Genomic DNA, 26,654 nt, shown 5'->3' with positions numbered 1-26,654 from the left:
AAAATTGCATGTTTTTGACAAATATCTTACAATTTAACAACCTTCTCTCTCTCATGGGTATCTCTACAAGTTTACTGAAGCAACTAACAGCAAATAATCATGGTAAACATGCTTCAGTTTACACCTTACCAGGGGTATCAGATATGAACAATTAAGAAGTTTTACATTCTATGAGAAATAGCCAGTTAGATTTCTGTACTGCTAACAAATCAGGTCTATAGGAAATGAAAGAGAAAGCTATATTTGCACACTTGAAAGGCAGTAATAATACTACCATTGTGGTGATAGCATTTATTTGTAAAAGGTGGGGTCAGACAACAACTGTACCTGAAGGTGTGGAATAAAATCACACAGAAGTTGAACGATCTGGCATTCCAGCACGGAGGGTGCTTCTCTGTCCTTTGGACCATGAGGCTGAAGTAAGATCTTAAGTAAACCCATTCGCAGTTCAGCATATTCCCGTAACTGAGATGGTTCGCAGTACAGGTATCTTAGAAACGGAGTCATTATGGCAACGGATGAACTCTGTGCCCTGCAGTTCAATAAGTAAGTTTGTCAAGACTGCTTTCTACTGAAAACTTAACGAACAACAAGGAAAACCCAAACAATGTAACATTACCTGAAATAATCTACAGGATGCAATTAACATAAAGGTGTTATGAAAGCCATTACTAAATCTCACAAAAAACCCCTTGGACTTACTAGCACAAAGTACTGTCATGGGACCTTATATAGTACCATACAACAAAGTGCAATTGTGAGAAGACTCAATATTTAAGAATGAATACTACTTAGTATGTACTTGCATATTATGACACTCCTAATTTTATTCTTTTTTGTTTCCTCATCAATTCAAGAAAATTATTTTCCTTGCTGAACATCATGAGACCACTGTGCCATTCTGAAGTATCATTTGGATCAGACTATTTAGAAATGTCTTTTTAAAACACATAAAAGTAATTTCAGTTAAAAGAGCCATCCAGTCCTTGTCAGTTTTTGCCCAGTGGTCTAAATCAATTAAATGTAACAGGAACTGCTTTAACCAAGATGGATTCCCAGTAAAAAATTTATCACAGAACAATTCTTCTGTCTTCACCATGTTAGGAATACGAGCTGTTCTTGACATTACTAAAACAATCAATACATTAACAAATATACACAGAATCAAAATCAAAAGTCAGTTTTAAACTAGACTCAGCCCTGATGCAGAGCTTTACAAAGAATTCAGTAATAGATCTACATCAGCATTATGTGGCATTTGTTCACATCATGCTTAGGGACATGGCTTAGTGGTGGACTTGGTAGTGTTAGGTTAAGTGTCGGACCTTGTGTTCTTAAGGCTCTTTTCCAACCAAAATGATTCTATATTCTCAGTCTAGAACCTTATTATGCTGAAGCCTTTGCACAAGAAGCAGCAAAGGAAGTTTAAGACATTTTCCTTTCCAGCAAACTAAACCTTCTGCTTTAATTCAAAACAAGCCACCAGCAAAAAATCCAGTTCATTCTCCCTTTCAGACATCTGACAGAACTCTTCATGAATCCCAGATTTAGCAGCTGAGTGGAAGAACAAGTCTGCAAACAGTATTTTTAAAATACTGTGATCAATTGAACTGAATAAAACACACTTCTGCTTGACAGTCTTACTGCTGATCATGTAGTCTAGGCCCACCAGAAATTTAAGAGAAGAAAAAACTTACTTGTTTACTCATAGCAACAGAATACAGAAGTCAACTTCACTGTACTACTACTTTATTGGATTTGTATGAGTATTCCAGAAAAGAGAACAAAAGACATAGTTTTTATCTGAAAAGCATACATATAGGTGTAAAATCACTGAAAACATCTGGCTTTAAGGCTGCTACAGCATTTGATATCTTACACTGAAGTTTTATTGGACAAGTTCCTTGGAGGTAAGCATGAAGAAATGTTGAAACTGTTGGCAGCTTGGATATTTGGTCATTGTTAAAGATATTTTATAATAAGGCCGTGTCAATGATTATTTTTTTTATTAAACAAGCAGCATACATCATTTTTAAAGATCTCATCCTTTACTGTGAGTTATAATCATCTATGCTTTCCTTTTATGATCTCACCATTTTGTAGTTGTACCTGCATACTAGTCACCTTTTTGACAAAGCAGCCAAAATCTTCACAAAGCAAATAATCAAAATTGCTTATTTTTTAAAAAAAATTTCCAAAGCCGCTATCTATTTTGCACCAACTTTTCCACATCCATAAAAATTACATCAGCATAAAAGAGTTCAGAAAAAAACTATAAAAAACGGGTTTTGATATATTATTCTAGTATTTTATTTACATTTCTTTAAATGGTATCACTAAATTTTATAATTTTTCTTCAAAAGACAGAATTTTTATCCTTCATTGCATCTGCCTTCAATAAAACAGTTATATTATATTGATAGGACTAAGTTATCTACATCTGCTATTTTTTAATTATTCATTCATTTACCTCTCGGGACATTGATGGAAAAATACTGTTATCTGCTGCAGTAGAACTGGCCAGCAATCAGGTCTGTTTTCCAGTACACTGAGTAATGGATGAGGAGTGTTCCTGAAATACAAAGAAATCACATTTGGATCTATAATGCAGAAAGTGAGTGTGCAAAATAACTATCTTCAAATTTAAAGCAGCTGTAGAAATAAGAAAATTTAACCCCCTGGTATTACCTGGTATTATCACGCACAAATACAGGCAGGGTGATGTGTGGATTGAAAGCAGCCCTGCAGAGATGGACCTTGGGGTATTAGCAGCTGGAAAACTGAGTATGAGACAGTAGTGTGTACTCGCAGTCCAGAAAGCCAACTGTATTCTGGGCTACACCAAGAGAAGTGTGGACAGCAGGTTGAGGGAGGGGATTCTCCCCCTCTACGCCGCTCTTGTGAGACCCCACCTGAAGTATGTGTCCAGCTCTGGGGCCCCCAACATAAGAATGACATGGACCTGCTTGAATGGGTCCAGAGGAGGGCCATGATGATGATCAGAGGGCTGGAGCACATCTCTTGTGAGGACAGTGTGAGAGAGTTGAGGTTATTCATCCAAGAGAAGAGGAGAGAGGGAGGGGGGAAGAGAGAGGAAGGGGGGAGGAGAGATGGAGGGGGAGACTTTATAGCAGCCTTCCAGTAATTAAACAGGGCCTACAGGAAAGATGGGGAGGGACTCTTTATCAGGGATTGTAGTAATAGGATGAGGGGTACAAATCTTCAGCACCTCAGACCAATCAAGGTAACCGTCAGCCCACTTACTAATTTAAATCTGCTCCCAACTTATTTACTTTTTGTTGGGTTTTTTTAGGTCGTGAAAGAAGCAGGAAAGGACAAAGGCTGGCAATACCACATACGTAGAGACCTCCGCTTTACTGCCAGCCCTCTGACAATGATTGCTTTTGAAAAGGTCACTGAGGCATAGTAGTCAACAGTCCTTCTCAGATGAATCTATCATCAACACCTTCCCCACCTCCAAAGCCAATGAGTGGAGGCCATCTACAGCACTATGTAGTGCTCTCATCAGTGTAACGCTCGCATCAGTGACTGCCTTTGTGCAGTTGCAGGTGGACAAAAACCTGGGCAGGAGGGGAGCCTGAAGTATGTAATTTATTCTGTCATTCTGTCAGAAACAAAACCAAAGTCATTCAACTAGAGTAAATTAGCATAAGAAAGAAAAACAGAATATGAGAGTCTGAACACTGAATTTCCTGGAGATGGGAAATTAGAAAGAACTGGTGATGTGAAGGCAGGTTCATCAGTTACCTCCATCACCTCCTTCTGGAGTTTACCCATGTCCTTGCTGTTCACTGGCCCCTTTATTCCCACCTGACTGCTAAGTGTCCTTATTTCCCCCAGTTTCCTTTCCTGCTTCAGCCAATTACAAGCATAGTAGTGTAGATTCTTCTCTGGGATACCAACAGTTTAACAGCAGACAATCAGATACTTCCAAGCTGGAAGAACACTTGATGATTCCCACAGATCTGCCAAACACATGAGAGAGCAGGGCAATCCAAAGAAATGGCAAGGCAAAAAATGCTGCACACCACACAAGACTGGTAGCCACAGAGAGGGCCAGCATAAATCTAGGAACCGCAGATGATGCAGACCATCACCTTCAGTTTGGTTAACCATCTTTCCTGTTCACATGTCCACAAACCTGTGCTACATATCAGAGAGACTTCCAGTCAGTTTCACCTATACAGCACTGGATGACCTGAGACCCACCAACTGAAGTGGTACATCTTAAGAGAGACTGCCTCATTTTCAGACACTTACCATGCTTTTTAAATAAAACAGTGAGAATTAAAAAAAAAAAAAAAAACCAAGAGAAAAAAGAGAAGGACAGCACACACACACGCACAACATACACACATCTCTAACATAACATTAAGGCTTCCTGCAGGTGTTCAGAGGCCAAATGACTTTCATGCAATGTGAGCTATCTCACTTAAAGGATAGCAGATATGGAACACTGCAGTGAAAAAAATAGTAGTTTTCTTGATAGACTGTTAATCTTACTACACTGAGTAATATAAATCCTTTCTAAAAGACTTCCTTGACTATAATGCTATTTGGTTTGTTTGTTATTGTTGTTTTAAAAACCTGGGAGGGAGCAGAGAGTCCAAGACCTAAAGAAGTCTTTTTATTATGCTATGACTGGGACAATTCCAGGGTCGCAGGTGCCACCTTACTTCAACATTGTATTCAGTGTAGAGAAATTTTACCTCAGCTCTCTATGCAACCTACTCCAGTGCTTACAGTGAAACCTTTTTCCTTATACGCAGTCAGACTCCTGGCTTAAAACTCATGCTCACCAACCATTGTACTTCCACCAACAAACAGGCTCTACAATCTTGGTAACCTTTCTTCTTCATCTACCAAAGGTCTTGGGAGTCTGGGGAGGTTTCTGGTGACTGGAAGCTAGCCAGTGTTATTCCAGTCTAAAACTAGGACAAGAGGAAAGACGAAGGAAGCTACAGATCTGTTAGTCTAACCTCAATTCATGGAAAAATTATGGATAAGATTATACTGGGTATTTCTGAAAAGCATTTAAAGAATAATGCAATCATCAAGCACAGTCAACATGGGTTTACAAAGGAAAAATCCTGTTTAAATAATCTGAATCCTTCTACAATAACATCAACCACCTACTGGAAGAAGGGAAGGGAGTGGATGTAGCTTTTGTGGATTTTAGTAAGGCTTTTGATACTGTCCCTCACAGCATCCTTCTGGACAAGTAGTCCAACTGTGGGATGAGTGGGTTCACAGTGCCCTGGGTGAAGAACTGGCTGAAGGGCAGAGATCAAGGTGGTGTAGCGAACGGGGCTACATGTGACTGGCAACTGGTCACCAGAGGTGTTCCTCGGGGTTCAATTCTAGGGTCAGTTCTGTTCAATATCAGTAATCCGGAGGCAGGAATTGAATGCACGATTTGCAAGGCTGCTGATGATACCATACTGGGAGCTGCTGTTGACTCTCTTAAGGACAAGAGGCCTTGCAGAGGGATTGTTCTCGTTTCAGCTGGGATAGAGGGTAGATTGCAGCATTGGGCTATGACTAGTGGGATGATATTTAACAAGTTGAAATGCCAGACTTGACACCTAGGGTGAAGTAACATTGGGCACAAGTATAAATTGGGAGAGGAGTGGCTACAGCACAGCCCTGCAGAAAGGGATCTGGGGGTGCTGGTTGACTTTAAGCTCAACAGGAGCCAGTGGTGTGCGCTGGCAGCCAAGAGGGCAAACTGCATCCTGGGCTGCAACAAACACAGTTTAAGCGGCCGGTCAAAAAAGCTGATTATCCCACTGTATTCAGCATTGGTGTGGCCTCAGCTTGAGTACTGTGTGCAGTGCTGGGCCCCACAACTTATGAAGGATGTGAAGGTCCTTGAATGCATCCAGAGGAGGACAACAAAGCTGGTGACAGGGCTGGAAGGAATGTCCTGTGAGGAGAGGCTGAGGACTCTAGGTTCGTCTAGTTTGGAGAAAAGGAGGCTGAGAGGCAACCTCATTGCCCTCTACAGCTTCCTGAGGAGTTGGAGAGGGAGGTGCTGGTCTCTTCTCCCTGGGATCCAACAACAGGATGCATAGGAATAGCTCAAAGCTGCATTAGATGAGGTTCAGACTTGACACTAAGAAACATTTCTTTGGGGGTAGTCAAACACTGGAACAGGCTTCCTAGAGAGGTGGTCAATGGCTCATGCCTGTGAGTGTTTAAAATAGGCATTTGGACAATGCCCTTAATAATATGCTTTAACTTGGTCAGTCCTAAAATGGTCAGGCAGTTGGACAGCTTGTTGTAGGTCCCTTTCAACTGAAACAGTCTATTCTATTCTATATATTCTTCAGTCCTTGGGAGGGCTGCTTTTAGGTCCCCTCCAAGTGGTCCTCTCCAGCTTAAACATGCCTAATTACCACAGCAAACAGCATGTGCTCCAGCCCTACGACCATCCTAGAGGCCCTCCACTACACTTGCTCCACTTAATCACTTCTTTCTTGGACACATACTCCACATACCATCTGGTAAGTACAGGGAAAAAGCATAATCATTTCCCTCAATCTACAAGTTATGCTCCTATTCCAGTGCCCATCTTTCAAGTCAGATTTTTAATATCTGGAGAAGTTTAATTATTCTCACGGCTGTCTCATGAAGGCCTGGAAAAACACATTTGTGTAAGTACAAGCTAACAAGGATTAGATTAAGGGATACTGTCATTGCAGCCTGAATACCTTAATTGAGAACAGAAACGTCATACAACAAGAAACGTCATGCTAGCATACAAGGATCAGAGGTTGGTAACTAAAACTGGTAAATTCAGACTGAAATAAAGAGAACGTATTTTCACGGAGGAAGAATCAGTTACTGGAACAATTTATCAAGCTCAGAAGACAGTCTTTTTGTGGCTTGTTTTGGGGTTTTTTTGATTTTGTTTTTCACATTGCATTCTCCCTTTGCTCCTCAAACAATTTTTCTTCCAAAGAGGCATGTTTCCATTCAGGCAAATATATAACTTGGAAGACACAGGGATTTTCAGAAAACTGGTTGATGTGATGGACTACTTGAAGCAGGTTCAGAAAACACGTAGTAACTAAGATCACAAAGTATCCATGTATTACAGGTCTGGCCTTCATATTGCCTGGCACTTCCCACATTTATTTCTCTAAAATTTGTTAACTCACATGGTATTCATATGTCCACCTTCCTTGATTCTGTATTTTACAGTCTTTTACAATCTATGTACGAAGACTAGAAAGGCTGAGGTTATTGCGTCATTGCAACTTTCCAAAATGACAACATGCAAGAGGCAAAAAACTTGTTGACTAGCACTTGAATCCAACAAGAACATAGACAGGATCAGGTAGCAAGCTACAAATACTGTTCACATACCATGCCAGGACCTTGAAAGTACATAGCCTGTATAGACAGAGTTACAGCAGCTGCTTATTTCAATACCTTTGTGTCCTGGTTTAACCAGGATAGGGTTAAGTTTCCCCAGCAGTGGGGGGGGAGCTCTAGCCGGGTTATTCAGATACCATGCGGACGTCACATCCTGACAGGTCACATTTTCCTGGCGCGGGAGGTTTTGTACATCGTGCTTCTCACTGCTGTATTTGGTAGCTATTTTGCTCTGTTCATTGCCAGCACTATTACTGTTATTGTTATTGCTGTTGTTTGTTGTGTTGCTATTGCATTGTTGTATTAAACCTTTCCTTATTTCAGTCTTGGGGCTTTGTATAAAGGGAGGGGCAGCAGCCGCGTGGTCTCAGACCCCGGCAGGGGCTAAACCACCACACTTTGTCATATTTTAAGAGTTAATTACCTTTCCTAATGAGAAGAATATGTCTCCAGTCATCTAAGTACCCCTATGACAATTAAGTCAGTGAAACCTTCATGAAGTCAGCATATGTGACACATCAAATCTAACATTATAATGGGTTACTATCCAGGAAAAAAGCAAGCCTTTTATGACAGATTTTGTGTTCTGAAACTAATACAACTGCAGTGAACTTGATTATGAAAGAAATCAGCTAGGCTCCACAGTGAACAGTGATTAATAAAAAAACACCAAAATGCGCAGCCTGAAAAAGTTCCATTTGATGCTCTTAGTGATAGGAAAAAGGAAGTGTGTAGATGGAATTTATTGTCAACACTAAGAATCACTAGCAAAGCACTGTAAAATGCACATCTTTAAATGACATTACAGTGCTACTACCCTAAATTACTGTCAGTGAGTTCAGGATACAAGCAGACACAGCAGCTATCCACCTGTAAACACATGTCTAGGGAAACAAAATTTATCTTACTTGAGGGGCAACAATGAAACAAAAATTATTCTTAACCTTCAGGTCATCTCAACCTTTTTGTTACATGTCTGAACACAAGAGAGCTCCAATCTGATTTGGAGCACAAATTCAGTGGCAGATTGCTTTTCTGTATGAGGAAACAGTGTCTGCAGTCAACATACTTTTCTGCATATGCAGCTGTGAGACTGGCCCTTTCAGAAAGATGGAATAGCCCTTTACTCCATAAAATAGACATTTTTAAAGCATTTTTCTACCTGCTCTAAATTTTGTTTTCAGAAAGTTGGCAGCTCTCCAGAATTTTAGACAAGTTCATTAAAGAAGTTAATAGCTTTCAGCAAAAATTTATAGCCCAAGTTTCATACATGCATGGCATAACCCTCTTGGACCAAGAATGCTGACAAGTGCTCCTCAAAAATCCCGCTTCCCCACCCTCCCGCTCAGTTTTGCTCAAGCTTACGTTAGTGGACAGCTATATTAATACGCATAGGAAATCAACAACTTCATGCCAGATGAGATAAGAAATCCACTGGAAATGCTAAGTTCCAATTCACAGTGAGACCTACTTGCAGACTACTTCTGTCTCTGCTACAGCTGGTCCTAACTTCATAACAAAAAGTGCAGATCATCCCATATGTGAATTAAAAAAAAAAAAATCACATAACTTAAAAAAACCCCAGCACCTCTGTTTTGGTATTTATACACCATTTGAATATTCGTTACTAAAAACCAAAACAAACCAGTGGTACTTATACAGTTTACAGAAACAAATAGGAAACCCCAAATTCAGTGATATATAACACAGTCTTCTACCGACTTACTAAGATAAAAAGAACATTTCTGACTTTCTGTAGAAACAGAGGTGTCCTGGTTTTGGCCAGGATAGAGTTAACTTTCCTTGGGCTGAGAGGGAGCCCAGCTAGAGGGCCGGGCCAATCGATCACTGGAGCATTCTGTACCGTGTGACACCATGCTCAGTATATAGGCGGACGCGGGCTCTTTCTCGCGCGCCGTCTTCAGTTTCTGGGTCAGTGTGGGGGATTTTCTGCTGCAGTCAGATCGCTGCTGGGGGGGGACGGGCTGCGTACCGGTCGCCGCGCTCGGTAAGCCACTGCTGCATTTTACGCGTTTTGGACTCACTATTGGTATTGTTGTTTTTTGTTACTATTGGTAAATTTTTTAATTCAACCTGCAGATTTCTTCTTTTTTGTCCCTCCCCTATTTCACCGGGGAGGGGGGACGTGAATGGCTGGCCACGTGGCAATTGGCTGCCGGCTGGGTTCAAACCACAACAAGAGGTAATCGCTTCTCTATTTTCCAAGGATAATTTGCTTACAGAAAGTGGAGAATCTCAGTATTAAAACCACATAGGCTTCACCAGATGAAATCAGAAAACCTATGTGGTGGGCTGATGTTGGCTGGCCATCAGGTGCCCACCAAGCTGCTCTCTCACTCCACCTCCTCAGCAGGACAGGGAGAAAATGAGATGAGAAACTTGTGGGTCAAGATAAAGGCAGTTTAATAAAGAAAATAAAAGGCCATACATGAAAGCAAAGGAAAACTCTCTACTTCCCATCAGCAGGTAATGTCCAGCCACTTCCTGGGAAGCAGGGCTTCACCACACATAGGAGTTGCTTCGGAAGACAGAACGCCTTATTAATCAGTGTCCCTCTCTCCCCTAGCTCCTTTCTCTTAGCTTTTACTGCTGATTATGATTCATACCATGATTATGGTATGAAAAATCCCTCTGGTGAGTTTGGGTCAGCGATCGTGGCTATGTCCCCTCCCCAAGTCTTGCCCACCCCCACCTTACTGGCCTTTGAAGGGGTGGGAGTGGGTTGCAGAGACAGCACTGCTCAGTAGTAGCCAAAACACCGGTATGTTATCCACACCCTTCTAGCTGCAAATACAAAGCACAGCACTATGAGGGCTGCTATGGGGAAGCCGACTCCACCACAACCAAACCCAATACAACATAACTATACAAAACTCCCAAAACTGCAAGACATTATTCTCTCCCGTTTCTTTTCAGGAACTGTTCATGATATTACATCATTACAAGAAACAGTGTTATAAAAGTAATTCTATTGTCCAAAATTAACACTGGTCTAAACCAATTTAGTTGTTACCCTGTAATACCGGTCTTACAATGTCCCAAGTGAGATGACAATAGCAAACTACTTGAGAACTAAGGCTTTTTGATTCTTCACCGATGATTTCCATATGGAATACTTCCACATAGTTGACAGCATAATATATGAACACTGTAATAGGAGGTTACTGTTGGTGAGTTACTGCATACACTCTTATTTCTTTCAGAAATCAAGTCAATAGCACTTGATAGAACGCAACTACAAAAATTGTTATGTAATGTCACTGAATAAAGACAGGCCTTTCTGTACATTAGAAATCAAAAGTCACATCACAGGGCCTTGACCTACTAGACAGTCAAAACTAAGTCAAACGATCTGACTTCTCTCTTCATTAAAGTTAACTGAAAGCAAAAGAAAAAACAAAGTATTGGCTAAGTCTAAATCTGCTGCTTATTTTCAGTTCTCTATTACTTTACTTTAAACCCTTCTGAACGACCAAATTTCAGCTTCTTTGAATGCTATCAGCAATTTTTCTTTGGTAGGTGGGATGGGGGGGGTGTAATTATCTTTCTTCACCCTCCTGGGGAGAGGCTATTTCTTATTCCAGCTGCATTCTACAACGCTCTTTTTCACACAAAGCCTAGATTAAGTTGCTTTAATTTAATCTCTTCTACCAGGAGATTTTATATAAGTTTACTACTAAAGAGAAAGTTTCCAAAAGAGTACCATCTTACTACCCTTCATTAGTTACTTTTTCAATTCTGTTCTGTTAGAATGTGGACTTTGTAGAAAGAACTGATAGAGCTAGAAAAACATAGGCAAACAGTATTTCAGGAAGGCAAGTGCATTCAGCACTTCAAAGTCTGTTTCACTTTTCTTCACTATTTCACTTTGCTTAAGTGAAGATATGGTTCCTGTCTTGCAAATAGTGCCTTTTATATCCTTAAAGCATTATAGCTACAGCTTGCTACAATGACACTTCTTAACTGTATAAAAAGCAACTTGGAAAATTTTCATGACATCTACCAATCTGGGACCTTCTCCAGAAAAGATACAACAGCAGCTGTTAATGTCAGCACTGACTCATGGTTTCTCAAGAGCTGGATGAAGTCACTAAGATGTCCCCTTAGGAAGGCTAATACTGCATGACAAGAAGCTTTATATGAGTAGCTCTGGATACATCTTTAATCATTTATTTTTACATGGCAACCACTTTAACAGTAAAAGCATTCAGGAACATTACTTTGATAACACAAATAAAGCAGGAAAAACAAGTGAGAGGAAGTGGTCCATAGTCTTAAAATAAAAGACTTATTAAAAGGACTATTAGCAATCATCCAGCTACCGCATTTGAACAAGTCCCAGTATATATTTGCACACAGCCTTCCTGTTGCCATTGCCCCTTTTGAGCTTATGGTGGCAATCTTATCCCTGTACTATAAAAGTCCTTAAAACTTTCAACCAAAAAAAAAAAAAATAAAATATCACAGAATCAGAGAATCATCTAAGTTGGAAGGGACTTCCTCAGATCATCTAGTACAAACCTCTGTGGGCAACCTGTGACAGTGCTTGATCACCAGCACAGTGCGGGGGGGGAAGAGAGAGAGAGAGAAACGACAAAAAAAACCAAACAGACAGACTGAAAGCCGGTACCAACACTTAATCTACATTTTCTCTGGAGATCAGCCAAAAAGTTATTCTGGATTCTAAATAAAATCGATGTGAAACTAACCTGATTCCATACAGATTCTGAACAGCCTCATCTCCATCTTTTTCCAGTTGAGTAGCCTGAATTTGCAGTAATTTCCGAATAGTTTTTACTAAACCATGCACATTCCTGTTGACAAAAAAAAAAAAAATACATGCCTGTCACATATGTAGTTATATTAGTGGATTCCTCCATAAGAGGAGGAACCCTTGAACAAAACTGACATTCAAGAAGCCTTGAGTGATCCTTAAGAACTTTCTCATGTCTTCCTACACAATTCTGGGCAAATTCTGCATCCACTTGTCTTTGTTCTCCTTTTCACACGAGCAAAAGAGTGGAGAGAATAATTAATGCATCAATTAAAACTTTTGATGGTTTGCTTCTACCATATCTTACAAGTTCATTTGTTGTCCCCAGCTTAAGTGAAACTGGCACTTTTAATATGTTAAAACCAGAAAATCAGCTCCTCTCTGAATGCAAGCACAGAGGTAAACATCCAGCATCATACACAAATTTCAACCATGCCACTGTCTAGCAAGAGAAAGCAAGAGAAATCACATTGTCAGAAAAGACACTTGAGACATCTAGTTTGTGGTGACTTTTGATCTCAGGAGCCAAGCACTACATAGACACATGCAGCTATTTTGTCTCCCTCCTTCCTCCTGTTTAACTTACTATTCAGAAAAATTCAAGAAGCAGCAGTATTTCTCGAATTTTGATAGGATTTCCCATTTTCTCCTGGAGAGACACTAATGAAATTAATGACATCCACCACAAGGGAGGAAGAAAAGCTCTGTGACCATGCAGAAAAGAGCTCAATACTCTAGAGCTTACTACTGCTTGGCTGAGCTTACAACACCAACTTTCAAAATTTTGCTCTCCTCCTCATAATTAAGTGCTTTCCACACCTTTCCAACCAGACCAAGCCAGATCCAACACAATCCCTTATCAAGAAAATAGCCTGGATTCTGTAATGAAACACTCTTTCACAAGGTGAAAATTTAGAAGCAGAGGAAAAAAATTCATGGTTCATTCTTTGTCTTTTCATCTAGAACATGCCATACAACTGCATCTTCATCATCCTCAACTCTACTACTCACATCAGTAAACCATAATTACTCCTCACTTTATTCACATAATGAACAGAAGGAGCTAACACAATGTATAACTGTAAGAGATTGTCACCTGACAAAAAATCACTTGTATCACACAGGGCAAGATAACGAAGGAAAAAGAGAATTGGGTGCAGGGGTTTTTTTTGTTTATTTTTTATTTTTTTTACTATTCCTCCTTCTTTCTTTCCTAAAGGGAAAAAAGTCTAAGAAATCTATTTTATTTGTAGTTCCACTTCTTCATCTGTGAATGAAAAACTGCAGGAACTCCTCAGATGGTGAGCTGGAAACAAGAAATTACACAGAATTTATGCAACCTTCTCACAGGACAAACCAAACATCATCCTCATTTAACACATGAGCAAACTGAGATAGTGATCTAACTGGCATAGAGTGCGGTATGTTCCACAAATATCTTCCTAAATTATGAACGGATATACATACATTTAGATTTTGAGCCATACCAAAAAGCCTGAACAACTTTAAGCAATTTCTATCAAAAACCAGCGAGACTTTACGTGAACACTGTTAAAAGACAGGTGTTTACACACACAGGCTGGACCAGCATCAGCACAACAATTTATGGTAACAACATATAATCACAAAGAAATATTGTGAGTTGATATTTACAAATACTTTACTGAAGATTCAAAAATTGCAAAGGCAAAGGATCATATGATTATAGAATCATAACCTAAAAAACTTTCATAAAAGAAAATGGGAACACAGGAAAATACCATTTTCAACTGCCAGACCCTCACTATACTTATCACCACCTGCAGACAGACTCTTTACCATAAATTGGTATGGCACACCAGGGAATATCTAGAGATTCCCACAGTGGATCTCCTCACCAGTAAGCGCTAAGCTTCATATTCCAGAAACAGGCTAAGTAGTATATTCTCTCTTCTGTGCCTTTCATAGTTTTGCCAACAGTGCTAGAAAACACTGACCCAGATCAGAACTGACAGAATATGCTTGTTTTCTTTCTTTCTTCCAAAAACGGACCAGTTACAAGATGTGCCTGTAATCTTTAAAATGACAGGCTGTCATGACACATGGCTCTCAAAACACTGAAATCTGACTATACAAGTAAACGTTAGGTTCTACAGAACTTTGCTCAAAGCAACCAACAGGAGGGCATGTAGCAGGCATCAAATCCCAATACAGTCAACATAACAGACAAAGAAGGAAGGAGAATGTTTTTGATGGGTATAGGGGAGAGATTGAACAACCACCTTTTAGATACTTCAAGGGTGTAAAGAGTCAGTTAAATGGGAATTTGCTAGCATATTCCCCAGCTTCAGCTGGGTAATTATGTAGCGAGGGGAAAAACAAACCATAAAACACTCAGGAAAACAAGCTTCCCTGTTCCGAAACCACTGTACCGCTGGCCCTAATTCCCAGGCAGGAGGTAGGGGAAGAATGGCTGCTTTAGGCTGTGCACTCAGCTCCTGAACACAAGCAGCACAATGGCATAACATATTGCAAGGATTTCCCCACCTCCTACAGGCATGGATGCTCAGGTGATAAAAACATTCTGAAAACATACATACACATGGAAATCCTTCTGACAATTTCTTAAAGATTACAATAATCCATTGTTTCACAGGTTTTTAATAGATTTACTTGATTATTTATGCTCATTCATTATTGAATACAGGTCAGAGTTTTCCCTGTCATCTTCTACACAGAAAGCTGGAGACCAATGTTAAAAATATGCATGTATCTCTTTTCACATGTATACATATTTCGCATATATGCATACACACACAGACACAAATATGACATTCCATGAAGTTTAAACTCTTGGGACATCAGAGGAGACTGAACACTGGGTCTAAGAAACAGTTATGGTACAATGATGCACCAGAAAGGTAAAAATAGTTTCCCATTTGTATATGCAGATAGTGTGAACCACATCACAATTCAACTCAGGTAAGTATTGGATGTTCACCTCCAACAAACCAAAATGTCTTTCCTAGCATGCAGTATTTGATACACCTGACAAAATAAAACCCACCAGGTGCACTAAGCCCCTGCTAAATTAATCATAACAGGAGAAGCAAGAACACAACATGAGCAGTCTTTGCCAATAAAACATTCACCTAACTCCATTTAGCACTGAAAGGTGCTCAGTAGTTGCAAGTGCCTTCCTGCTAGCTGCCACTGGCTGCTGATTTCATATTTACTTTATTTTAGAGACACTGTGCACACAGCAGTGCAAAGCCACAGAGCAAACCTGGATGAAAATTTAGCAGGGAAGAGGATAACAAACAGCAGGCTACAATTCTAAAAGAGTCAAGAAAAAAAAGGTATCAGCACTGAAATGAATCAATCTGAAACTGTCAGTTTAATCAGCTCCTGAAGCTACAAACATTTTAAACCCACAGACTTGTGTGGTCAGGTGTCCTGGTTTTGGTTGGGATAGAATTAATTTTTCTTCTTAGCAGCTAGAATAGTGCTGTGATTTCGATTCAGTATGGGATTTGGTATGAGAAGAATGTTGATGATTCACTGCTATTTTCAGTTGTTGCTAAGAGATCAACGACTTTCCAACTTCCCATGTCCTGCCCGTGAGCAGGTGTACAAGAAGCTGGGAGGGAGCACAGCACCGGAACTGGTCAATTAAATATTCCATATCATGTAACGTCATGCTCAGTATATAGAGGAGGGCTGGCCAGGAAGGAAGGGGTTCTTTCTCACTTCCTGGATTGTGGTTTTGGGATCTTGTTTTTTTTCCGGGACCACTAGCTGGGAACAGGCTGGATATCGGTGGGTGGTGAGCAATTGAGTTGTGCATTATTCATTTGTACTTTCTATTATTGTTATTATTATTTTAATTTTAATTATTAAACTGTTTTTATCTCAACCTACAAGTCTCCCTTTAGCCCTCCAATTTTTATCCCCCATCCCTCAGGGCAGGGGAGGGTAAGCAAGCAGCTTCATGGTGTTTGGCTGCCAGCCGCGTTTAAACCACATTAGGTCATATAAACCCTGCCTTGCAATTCACAGTGGATGTGGTTTGAATCATGGCAGCATAGGGCAGGAAGAAAGAAGCCAAAAATACAAAAAAGGTTCCTAAGTAATTCGCCAGCACTTACTATAGCACTTACTATATCCGTCAGTCATGTGTGTTCATTTCACACATGGAAAAAGCAGAGTATGAATGGGGCAGATCCAAGCCCTTCCAATACATAACTCTGATTTTGTTTTTAAGATTAACTCAATCCTAAATATTCCATTTCACACTTTTTATTTTCTGAAGTACAAAACTGCATTTACATTTCATTTCCTTATAAACCACTGATACTGTAACAAGCCCTTAGCTGAACAGCAATTTCACATTTCTTAGTCTGCAAGTCACAGCTACTGAGACTGTCCCTCCACCTTATCCCACAGGACTTGGGTTCTCCCAGCACTCCTAAACCCCACCCACAGTCTTATGGTGACACTATCTGAGCAACTAGTTATTTGGACAGACTGATTAGCAAGTTATTTCCCTCTCCCATTATGGAAGTGGCAATCATTTTCTTCCCCCTTCCCCATAATAGAGGCAACAAAACTATGCAGTGCATTGATTTCTGAGGTTCCACAGTTCAAAGTTCAGAGCATTAGTTTGAACTGCTAACCATTTAGGCTTACATGCATAGGATACTCTGTGAGTTCTTAAGTCAGACCCACACTGTCACACTGCCAAAATGAAATCAACAGCCTTCAGCAAAGTAGCTGGGCAATGTCAGTCCTTAATGCCACAGCTTATCTGAAGATACTGTCATCACAGAACCTCTCCTCTTCCCCTGTATTTACAAGGGAAAAGCAATAATAACCAGCTGACAAAAGACACAAAATCAGGCAACCAAACACTACCTTGCTGAGGGAATTATGTTGACAGCTCCATGGAGAACATAGTCGAGCTCAGCATGCTTCTCTGCAACAAGTGCCACCAAACCCTCAGCACAAGCTGTTCGCAAGGCAACATTCTCACTGCAGCACTTCTCCCAAAGCAAGTTCAGAGCAGGAGTCTGAAGTAAAAAGCACAAGACACAAACAATAAGCAGGCTGACGCTGATTTCTCTTCATTCATCTCAAACACACTTTTAAATAAAAATCTGCTCAGCAGCTTTTCCTGAAGTCTGAGACAGCACAAGAGTGGAAGCTGGGGTACAGATTCTATACCTAAGAAAGGCCTTACCCACAACAGCTCCCACTATCCTTCCCCATACTGCCTGTGCCCTGAGTAAGGACAGGAGTCTCTGAGAAAAGAGTAAGGCAGGTAAATTTTTCAGCTGGGCCTATGCAGGTAGGCTATCATCAATTTCCCTTTCTGTAAAAAGATCAAGATGTAACTGGAGACAACTCAGGAACTGCTACACCAAGCTATGCCTACAGCAAGGTGTAGTGCAGACAGCTAGAGGCAGGCATACAAAGGGCTATCCAGAGGTAAGTCACCTTTACTCACCATATGAAGTCCTCAGTTCTCTCCATTTGCTAGTAAGCACAAAGATTTGGCAGTATCCATCAAAACTGCTGCTTGTTTTCATGCTAAATTTGCATTCAGAGGTTAGTTTGCTGACTTGTAGCTCCCAAATAGAATGTTTTTAAACAAATGAATGTTTTTAAACCAGTGAACACTGCAAAATGCTCTTGCATAAAAATGGAGCCTGTAATGTCTAAGAAGCTCAATTTTCTGCTGCTTAGGATTTTAGAAAGTGTTGCTGTATTTCAGTTTAATACCTTCACGGGGCAGCAAATGGGAAGAGTCAGCTTGTAGCTCAAAACAGGATGTCATCTGGGAACATTATTATGATCAAGACTGTTGGAGGAGCTTCTGTTATAAAAACTACACACCTTCAATATTCCCTCACAGCAAAACTCAGCACTTTTCAGGTCTGGGTTTGCTAGTTTGGGTTTGGGTTTTTTTAAGACTTCAAACTGGGAGAAAATCCACAATTTTCTGCTCATTTCTGTACAAGTAAGCTTTTGGGGAGGAAAAATGGAGGAGCAAATTCTAACTAACAGCTCTCCTACACTGCTGTGACACTTGCAAATGCCAGCATTTCATATGCCTCTCAGTTAACAACACAGATCTGCACTTAAGCAAGCTTGACTCAACTAAGAGACAAAGCATGCCTTTGCACCATGCTCTCCCAAAGAAATGCAAGCTCTACTTAGCTAATAAGAAATATAACAACAGTACAGGTATGTGAAATGCCATACTTTTTGCAGTTTTTATAGTAACGGGGAAGACTTTCCTAGTCAAGTGACAAATGTCTCACCATATGGCACTTCACTTGCAGTAACATAAATAAACTCAAATAAAACACTCTTAAAACGAGCATAGCTAGATGTTGGTATTCTGCAGAATTAAGACTTTGGCCATTAGGACTTCTGATGGAAGTAAAACTGCGTTTCTGATCCCAGAGATCTGCCATTTCCACCTGTACACCCAGACACATATTGTTACCTTACTCCTAGAATTTATTAAAATTACACAATGGGCAATGGAAAACAAAAGAAAAACATAAGCACATATGGATAGGAGAGGAGACAGAAGTGAAAGAATGCCACAGACCTGGTCAGATGCCTGTCTGATCTTCTCCAAAGAAACATTTTCTTTCAGTACTGTGGCAATCAGATGACCCACTGCCTAAAAGAAAAAAAGAAAAAAAACACATGCAGATCAAGCATTATTTTTCAATTCTCTATTAGAAAGAATTGTTACTGCTGTTATATATGATCATTTTATCACGATTTGAAATACCAAACTTACTGGTATGGAAGCTGAAATATGTTTTAGGGCCAAAAAATATCTATAACACTGGCATACTACTGTTTACTGTTATCCTGAGGCAGAAGAGAAACAAAATTCCATAGGGCTCCACACAGATCCAAGAGTCTCTTCGTACAGAACCTCTTACAAGATTAGAATCAGGTACATACTCAGAATTGCAGATATTTTAATGCATCAACTGTAATAGACAGCTCCACTGGTGTGCAGATCTCAGTGTACTTAACAGCACTGGTAATTATTAAATCCTTTACTATATAGGGCACCAGAAGCAAGAGAGGAAGCGGAACACAGCAAATCTAAACAACTTACCCAAATTTTTGCATCACAACTTTTGTTAAACACTGATGACAAACATACTATGATATCCCCTAGCATTTCTACTGCCAGAAATGTTTCACTTACTTTAAACAAGTATTTGAAGTTAACTGTATTCTTCATAAAGCTATTCTGTGGCAGAGATCATGAACACTAAATTTAAAGTTTCAAGGTCCTCAAAAAAAATGCTTCAGTTCTAAAAAATGACGGCCTCAGTTCTAGGGAACAGCACAGATTTGTTCATTTGAGGTTTAAGGTTAAGTATGTTGTTCTGTTTTAAGAGAAGGAATGTCTGATTTCCTCAAACTGCCTTTTAAAATCTAAATGTGGACTGAAATACTGAAACACCCTTAAAGGTTTCAGGATGTCTGAATTCAGGCTTTTGTCTTCTGACTCACCTCTAATGCCTTACTTTGTCTTGTTTCATAATCACTGATACTGCTACACAGAAAACCCTCTTCGTGAGAGACAGAAAGACATCTTTTCATAGCAAGAGCACAAAAATGTTTTGGAAAAAGTACACTAGGAAGACAGAAAGAAAAAAATAGTAATATTTCTGTTTTGTTAGTGTATAAAAAGATGGGAAGAGATTTATCTAAATGTTTTCAGGTTCTTTCTCCATTCAGGATTTATTTACACTTCATTTAGATTCTAGTTGCTACCCTGACATGTAGGACTCTGACATAGCAGTAGCACTCTGACATAACCGTTCACATTTCGAGGGAAGATGACACTTTAAACCTTCCTAAACTACAAGGATTATGCCTTTCGAAGGTTTGGATATGTACTCTAACATATTTGACTTAAAAAGACAGTTTATTATTTGGGAATCTTACTCTTGTGAAAACAGAATGAGAAAATCGGACAGACTCAGGTATTTGTCTGCTTCTCTGCAGCTACCTCATTGCAAGAGCAACAACATGTTCCCCACACAGACAGGATATTTTTTAGTGTACTTTCCAAGTGAATTTTCTATTATTTTTCCTTTTTCCTGCTTGTAAGGAACTTCAGAAATTAATTCATACCCAGATCCTTAAAACACTTTCATTACAGCGGAAAAGGGGCTTATCAGTAGAAGGTGGCTTTTGCACTGAGCTATACAGGAAACACAAAAATGTAGATTAGCCCAATGCATTCCAAGAACTTGATTCACCAGTAAAACTTTCTGACCTACAAAACTATGCTCAAATTCCTCACTTCGCTGATCCTTGTCTGTGTAGATTACAAGCTCTGCAGAGCAGATGTCTAGGTTGGTCCCAGGAAGAGATGCCATCTGTCATGAAGTTGAATCCTGGCCTGATGATAGTTTGAAGATTACGGTGTGCTTTTCAGGGATCACAGAATGTAAGTGGAAACTATCAAAACAACCAAAGCACAGCACAAAAATCAACCAAAGCACACCAGTAGCCCTTAATGATGTGCAGCTGTAGTGATGAGCTAAGACATTTCAGCAATACTTGTACCACAGGGACATTATTCTGCACTGAAGAAAAGTGAACGGGTTCAAAGATGCCAAGTCCTACTCATCAAGGCTAGTAACAACACGAACTCATCTGCAGGAGAAGACACTTTACTAGACCTCAGATGAACTCTAGTGTTCAGGGACATGACTTCCTCTTCCAAATGCCAAGGTGATCACAAGGGAAGACTTCTGTGTCTCTCTTTCAAACTTAATTATTTTAAATCAACGCAGACTGAACTGAAAAGGCAGAGACACCAGGTTGCACAGACTACATTCGCATCAACTTATTCCATCAAACAAATGGCTATATATTTAATGATGAATTCAAAACAGGAAGAGGAAGAAAACATGGACATTAATGATCTTACAGTTGAAGAGATATATTTTTAGTACTGAAATGAAAGATTGTCAAAACAAGGAAGGTGTATTTTTTAAACAGAGCTTATTACTTTCTTCCTTCCTGTCCATTAAAAATATTATGATAAACACTTTATGCACATGATAAAGTTTCAGTGAACACGATCAGAAGCCAATGCATGGATCTGAAATAAAGGTGTATGGTCTGCTGATCACAGTGTAGCTGTATACAGTTCTTCTTCGATGACAAAGAAGACTGCAGTAGTTCATCAGCTCTCATCACACAGGAAAACAACAGATCAGTCCTAGACAGTTCTATAAAGTACTGTCAAGTATTTCAACCCCACACATTATATCTCGTAACTCCTGGCTTCTCTTGAGATCACAGGGTCACTAAAAACCATTTGGCTCCACTCAAACCTTCCAGTCCTGGAAAGTTTGATTTTCCTGCAGAGTCTTTACAGTCATGAGCAATTATGTCCAATGTTTGGATTACACAGAGAAGGCAATTAGCATTTGTTTCTAACTTCCCTACCTCTGCTGTTTTCTGCCTCTGGAGGGAAAAAAAAAAAAAGAAAAAAGTCTTCCATATCACTTTTTTTTAGTCACGCAGCAGGCCTTGGAACAAAGGTTTTCACAGACAATTTGTTTAATGCTTTTTAAAAAAAAATTACCTGTGACTGAATAACTGCATTAGGAAATTCAAGCTGCTTCTTGATGTCATCCAACATTCTGGCTCTGTCATATGACACTAACTCTCACCCTGCAAGAGAGATGAAAAAAAGAAATATACTCAGGACTAGCAAAGAATTTTTTGCCAGAAAAAAAATAACAAGATTTATGTTGTACTTAACAGCAGATGTAAGCATTAAAGCACTTTCTTCCCCTTCCTCAGTCTACCATATGACCTTGCTTTATGGGCTTAAACCCAGGAAATGCTGAATACTCATTGGTCTTGCACAAAGAATGGGTGATTGACATTTCTTAAAGCTGGAACAAATCACAGTTCCATATGGCACAGCATACATGTACTCTGAGAGTATTTAGCCTTGAGAGCATTTTAAGTGTACCTCATTGACTTGAAAATGGGACAGCTCAAGAGGAGTGTTCACAGTTTCTAAAACACGACTTAAAACGAAAAATTTGTGGAGAATTTTGCAATTATTTCATGCAAAACCAGAAGTAAACAAAAGACCCACCTGTGAGACTGTAAATGGTAACTGTAGTTAGAGGCTGGAACACTTGACAGAAAAACAAAACTTCCCTAAGTTGAATTATGCAGGCACCCACAAGCACAGAGGAACCTAAATTGGAGAGAAATCAGCACTCAGTTTACCTTGTTGAACAGCAATGAAACTGATGGCCAACAGCAAATATTCAAACATTTCAGTTTGCCATAAACACACCTCCAGCCACTTTGGATGGCTTCCTTAAAAAAACAAAACACCTAGGACTTGCTGAAAACCTAAGCATAATCCTTTGCAATAAGCACTGAGAAAACATATACATGCACAGGACACCAACTTCAAGACATGCTATCAGTGTGATGCATTCAGAATCTTGCCACTTATTTTTTAAAAAGACAGAATTAAACCCTAGAAACATGCAAATGCAGCAGGTGCCATAACAAATACCACTCACATCAGGAAAACTCAAAATTAACAGTTACTACCTCAACGAATATAAATTCCTGGCAGTTAAACAGCAAAATATTCCCAAATACTTGGGAATTACATTTCTGAAAGTTTAGGAGGAAAAAAGCCCTGTTAACTGCACTCAGACTAGTTTTGTATTGGTTTAGAATAGAATTAATTGCATTTTGACACAATAGGTGTCCATATAACAAATGAATTAAACTAGAATTGACATCTTGCTTTTTTTAGAAAAGAAATCTGATTGGTACAGCAAACAATTCCAGACATACCTAGATCTGTTAAGCATGTCTAATAACTCCAGTGGATCTAGGCACATTCAACCTATTTATATATACACCAATCAAGTCACAAAAAACAACCCCCTCTAATTCTACCTAACAACCAGCAAAATGATGGAAGGTTCTTCCTGGGTAGTTCTGACACAAACACACTGGAATTATATGCTATCTGCCACCACGTAATTTTTATTATTCATATTGAAAGGAGAAACTACAATAGAGCATCATTAGAAGCACAGTACATACTTTCAGTGGAAGCACAAATCAGTTATTCCAGGCAGACTAGAAGTCTACTGCCCCCCCATCAGAAACAATTCCTCAACTTCAATCAACCTACACTAAAATGTCTACAAGATACTTACAATGCAACAGCTATATCAATGCAATTTAATGTATTTGAATACCATCTAGACAGTTCTTCAGACTTCAGCATTCACCCTCAGCAAAGGCACTTGCATGTGCATATGGAATGCCTGGAAATTTTACAGGATCACTGGGTAATTAAGGTTGGCAGAGACCTAAGGATAACTGTAGTTCAACCTCCTGTTCAAAGGAAGTTCAGCCATGAGGTCAGACCAGGTTGCTCAGGAGCCTGTCCCATCAGGGCTTGAAAACCTTTTAACAGAGAAGGCACCACCTTACTGCACTGTCCTGATTGATAAAAGCTTTTCCATCATCACTAGCCTGAGCTTTTCAGCCACAGAGAACTGTGAAGAGCCTGGCTGTGTCTTCTTCATTCCTCTCCCATTGGTGCCAGGGCTGCTGTTGGGTACCCCTGAAGCTGTCCCTTCTCCCATCTGAACCAGACCCAGTCCCACAGTCTCACCTCACAGGGCAAGGGCTCCAACCCCACTGTCTTAGTGGTCTCTCCCGAATTCGTTCCTGCTGGTCAGTGTCCCTCCCGTACTGGGGGTTCCAAAACTGGACATGTCAATATGAGGTCTAAAGAGTGCTGAGCAGAGGGGGATAAATCCCACCCTAACCTGGCTCCCCAGGCTGTGCCCTGGCTCATGCTGCCTGGGGCACTGCTGGCCAAGGCCCATGGCCATCTCCCCAGAATTGCTCCCAGCCAGCCTATCCCCAGCCTGTACTGTAAGGCCTGCGGCAAGACAGGGCATTTGTCATTGCTGAAATTCCTGAGGTTCACAAGAGCCTGTTGCTCTAGTTTGTCCAGAGGGCAGCCCTGCCAGTGGGCAAACATCCTACCTTTGACACAAGAACACTGTGGGTAACTGGGTAACCATGTTGAAAGCCTTGCTCAAGCTGAGGTAGCCGACATCTACTGCTCTCCCCTTGTCTAACAAATCCAGTTATTTTATCCTTTAGTAAAGGCCATCAGGTGGGTCAGCCATATTTTTTCCTCAGTAAATCCATACCCCTGTTTACTATTCCCAACAAAGATCACAGAATCAGAGTTTAGGTTGGAACAAAGATCTCCAGATGTCATCTAGTCCAATTCCCTCATCAAAACTGGTCTGATTAGACCAGCTTGCTCTATGACAAGTCCAATCAAGTCCTGAAAACCTCCAACAGTGGAGTCTCCCTGGGCAAGCTGTTCCAATATTCAACAACCTTCATGGTAAAAAACCCCAGCTTTCCTAATACCTAATAGGAATTTTGGTACATAATCTTTTCTGCATGCTCCCACCAGGTACTTGCAAACTGCCATAACATCTCCCCTTTGCCTTCCCCTCTTCAAGCTGAACAGGCACAGCTTTCTTAGCCTTCCCTTTTACATTTTGTGCTCCAGACCCCTGACCATCCTGGCGGCCCCTACTGGACTTGCTTCACTGTCCTTCTTGTACTGGGGAGCCCAAATTCTGGGTGTATCACTCCAGATGCTATCTCATAAGTGTAACACAGAGGGGAAAAATCATGGTCACACATGTCACATTCTTACTAATACAGCCCAAGATGCAGCTGGCCTTCCTTGCTGCCACACTGCACTGCTGACTCATGTTCATCTTGGTGTATACTAGGCCACTCCGTTAGGGCCTTTTCTGCAGATCTGCTTCCTGTATAGTCAGCCCCACCCTTTATTGGTGCATGGGATTATTTTGTTCCAGTTGCAAGACCCTGCACTGGTCCAGTTTGAATTTCAAGAGATTTCCATCAGTCCATTTCTCCGGACTGTGCAGGTCCACCTGAGGAACACACTACTTACCAGTGCTTTAAATGCTCTGTGGAATTCATCATCGGCCATAAATTTGCTGACTGCACTCCATCTCATCATGCAAGTCATTAACAAAGACACTATACAGTGTCAGGCCAACTACTGATGCCTGCAGGACACCATTACTTGACAGTCTGATAGACTCTGCACCACTGATCACCACCCTTTGCGCCTAGCCATCCAGCCAGTTTTCCACTGACTATACTGTCTGCTCACCTTGGCCAGTGACGCACCTGTCTTGGAGCTAGCTGGCACTGGCTCCATTCGACATGTGCAAAGCTCCTGGTATCTTCTCACAGAAGCCACCCCTGCAGCCCCCCTGCTACCAAAACCTTGCCATGCAAACCCAATACAGCATCCTGATGCCGAGGAGGACAAGAATTGTTAAGACAACTGAATCAGAGAGGGGTTGTTATGCCATTACAACTCCAGATCCGGTCCACACCAGTTTACCAAAAGTAATTATGACAGGATAAGCTAAGCTAAATAACAGGAATCTCTTAGTGCTGGGAGCACTTAGATCGCGTTTCCTACATTTATTGCATTTTGCTTATTGTTAAGGACTTGATTCAAATCCGTCTTCCTTCCAAACCAGTGGACAGAGAATAACTGCAAACACTCCCACCGCTTGTGCGTCACATGGGCGGCACTTCACAACTCCTCAAAATAACCAGGTTTAAGTAAAAAAATAAACAAAAACCCTCCACAACTGAGTATATTTCGCTGCTGGCCTGACGCCGTGCCGCTGCCCCCGCCGCGCCGACAGCCCCCGCAGGCCTCGCCGGGGGCCGCACGGCGCGTCCCGGCGCAGCGCGGCCAGATCCCGGCAGCGCCCGAGGAGCGGCCCCGGGACAGCGGCAGACCCCCAGCGCCCGGCCGCGGCTCGGTCCTCGCGGCCGCCCAGGCGCAGGGGGAGCCCAGCGCCCGCCCCGCGGCCCTGCGTCCTCCGCCTCGGCGCCAGTGTATCCCCGACGCCATCCCCGCCCGCGCCGCCAGCACAGCCGCCGCCCGCCGTTCCGTTCCGCTCCGCACCCCTCACCTCACCCCGCCTCGCCTCGCCGCGCGACCCGGCTGGCTCCAGCAGCGCCTCCCCCGCACTCCCCGGCACAAAACAGACGCTGGGCCCAGGGTCAGACTTGGCCCCCCCCCGGCCGCGAAGGCGCCTGCGCGGCGGAAGGCGCATGCGCACGCACATTGGCTGCCGGGCGGCCGCGGCGGTACCGGGGGCGGCGCCGGCGCCAGGTGGGGCCGCGCCTGAGGGGGCCGCGCCTGAGGGGGCCGCACCTGAGGGGGCCGCACCTGAGGGGGCCGCACCTGAGGGGGCCGCACCTGAGGGGGACGCACCTGAGGGGGACGCACCTGAGGGGGACGCACCTGAGGGGGACGCACCTGAGGGGGACG

The 26,654-nt window shown here is 41.4% G+C and overlaps 1 protein-coding gene across 8 annotated transcripts in view; it reads right to left on the bottom strand.

The window, feature by feature from the left end:
- The window catches only part of FOCAD (focadhesin), a 134,650-nt gene extending 108,233 nt beyond the window's left edge, over nucleotides 1-26,417 (bottom strand). For 5 of the 8 annotated variants that reach the window (XR_012621792.1, XR_012621791.1, XR_012621793.1 and 2 more), the window contains exons 1-8: nucleotides 26,293-26,415; nucleotides 22,347-22,451; nucleotides 21,822-21,910; nucleotides 18,795-18,869; nucleotides 17,090-17,244; nucleotides 12,132-12,236; nucleotides 2,471-2,572; nucleotides 328-532 (exon numbers count right to left, since the gene is read on the bottom strand). Coding sequence is in view for 5 of the 8 variants with exons in the window: in XM_074813562.1 (XP_074669663.1) it covers nucleotides 328-532; nucleotides 2,471-2,572; nucleotides 12,132-12,236; nucleotides 17,090-17,244; nucleotides 18,795-18,869; nucleotides 21,822-21,878 (699 nt within the window). In the remaining 3 variants the exon portion in view is untranslated. Of the gene's footprint in view, nucleotides 1-327; nucleotides 533-2,470; nucleotides 2,573-12,131; nucleotides 12,237-17,089; nucleotides 17,245-18,794; nucleotides 18,870-21,821; nucleotides 21,911-22,346; nucleotides 22,452-26,292 lie in introns of all 8 variants that reach the window. The other 3 variants (XM_074813563.1, XM_074813566.1, XM_074813567.1) reach the window with 3 other exon arrangements.
- Nucleotides 26,418-26,654: the final 237 nt, after the last annotated feature.

This window comes from Strix aluco, chromosome Z (assembly GCF_031877795.1).
Source record: "Strix aluco isolate bStrAlu1 chromosome Z, bStrAlu1.hap1, whole genome shotgun sequence".
Lineage (NCBI taxonomy): Eukaryota > Metazoa > Chordata > Aves > Strigiformes > Strigidae > Strix > Strix aluco.
Note: the sequence above shows the minus strand (reverse complement) of the source record. Positions and strands in the feature narration are given on the sequence as shown.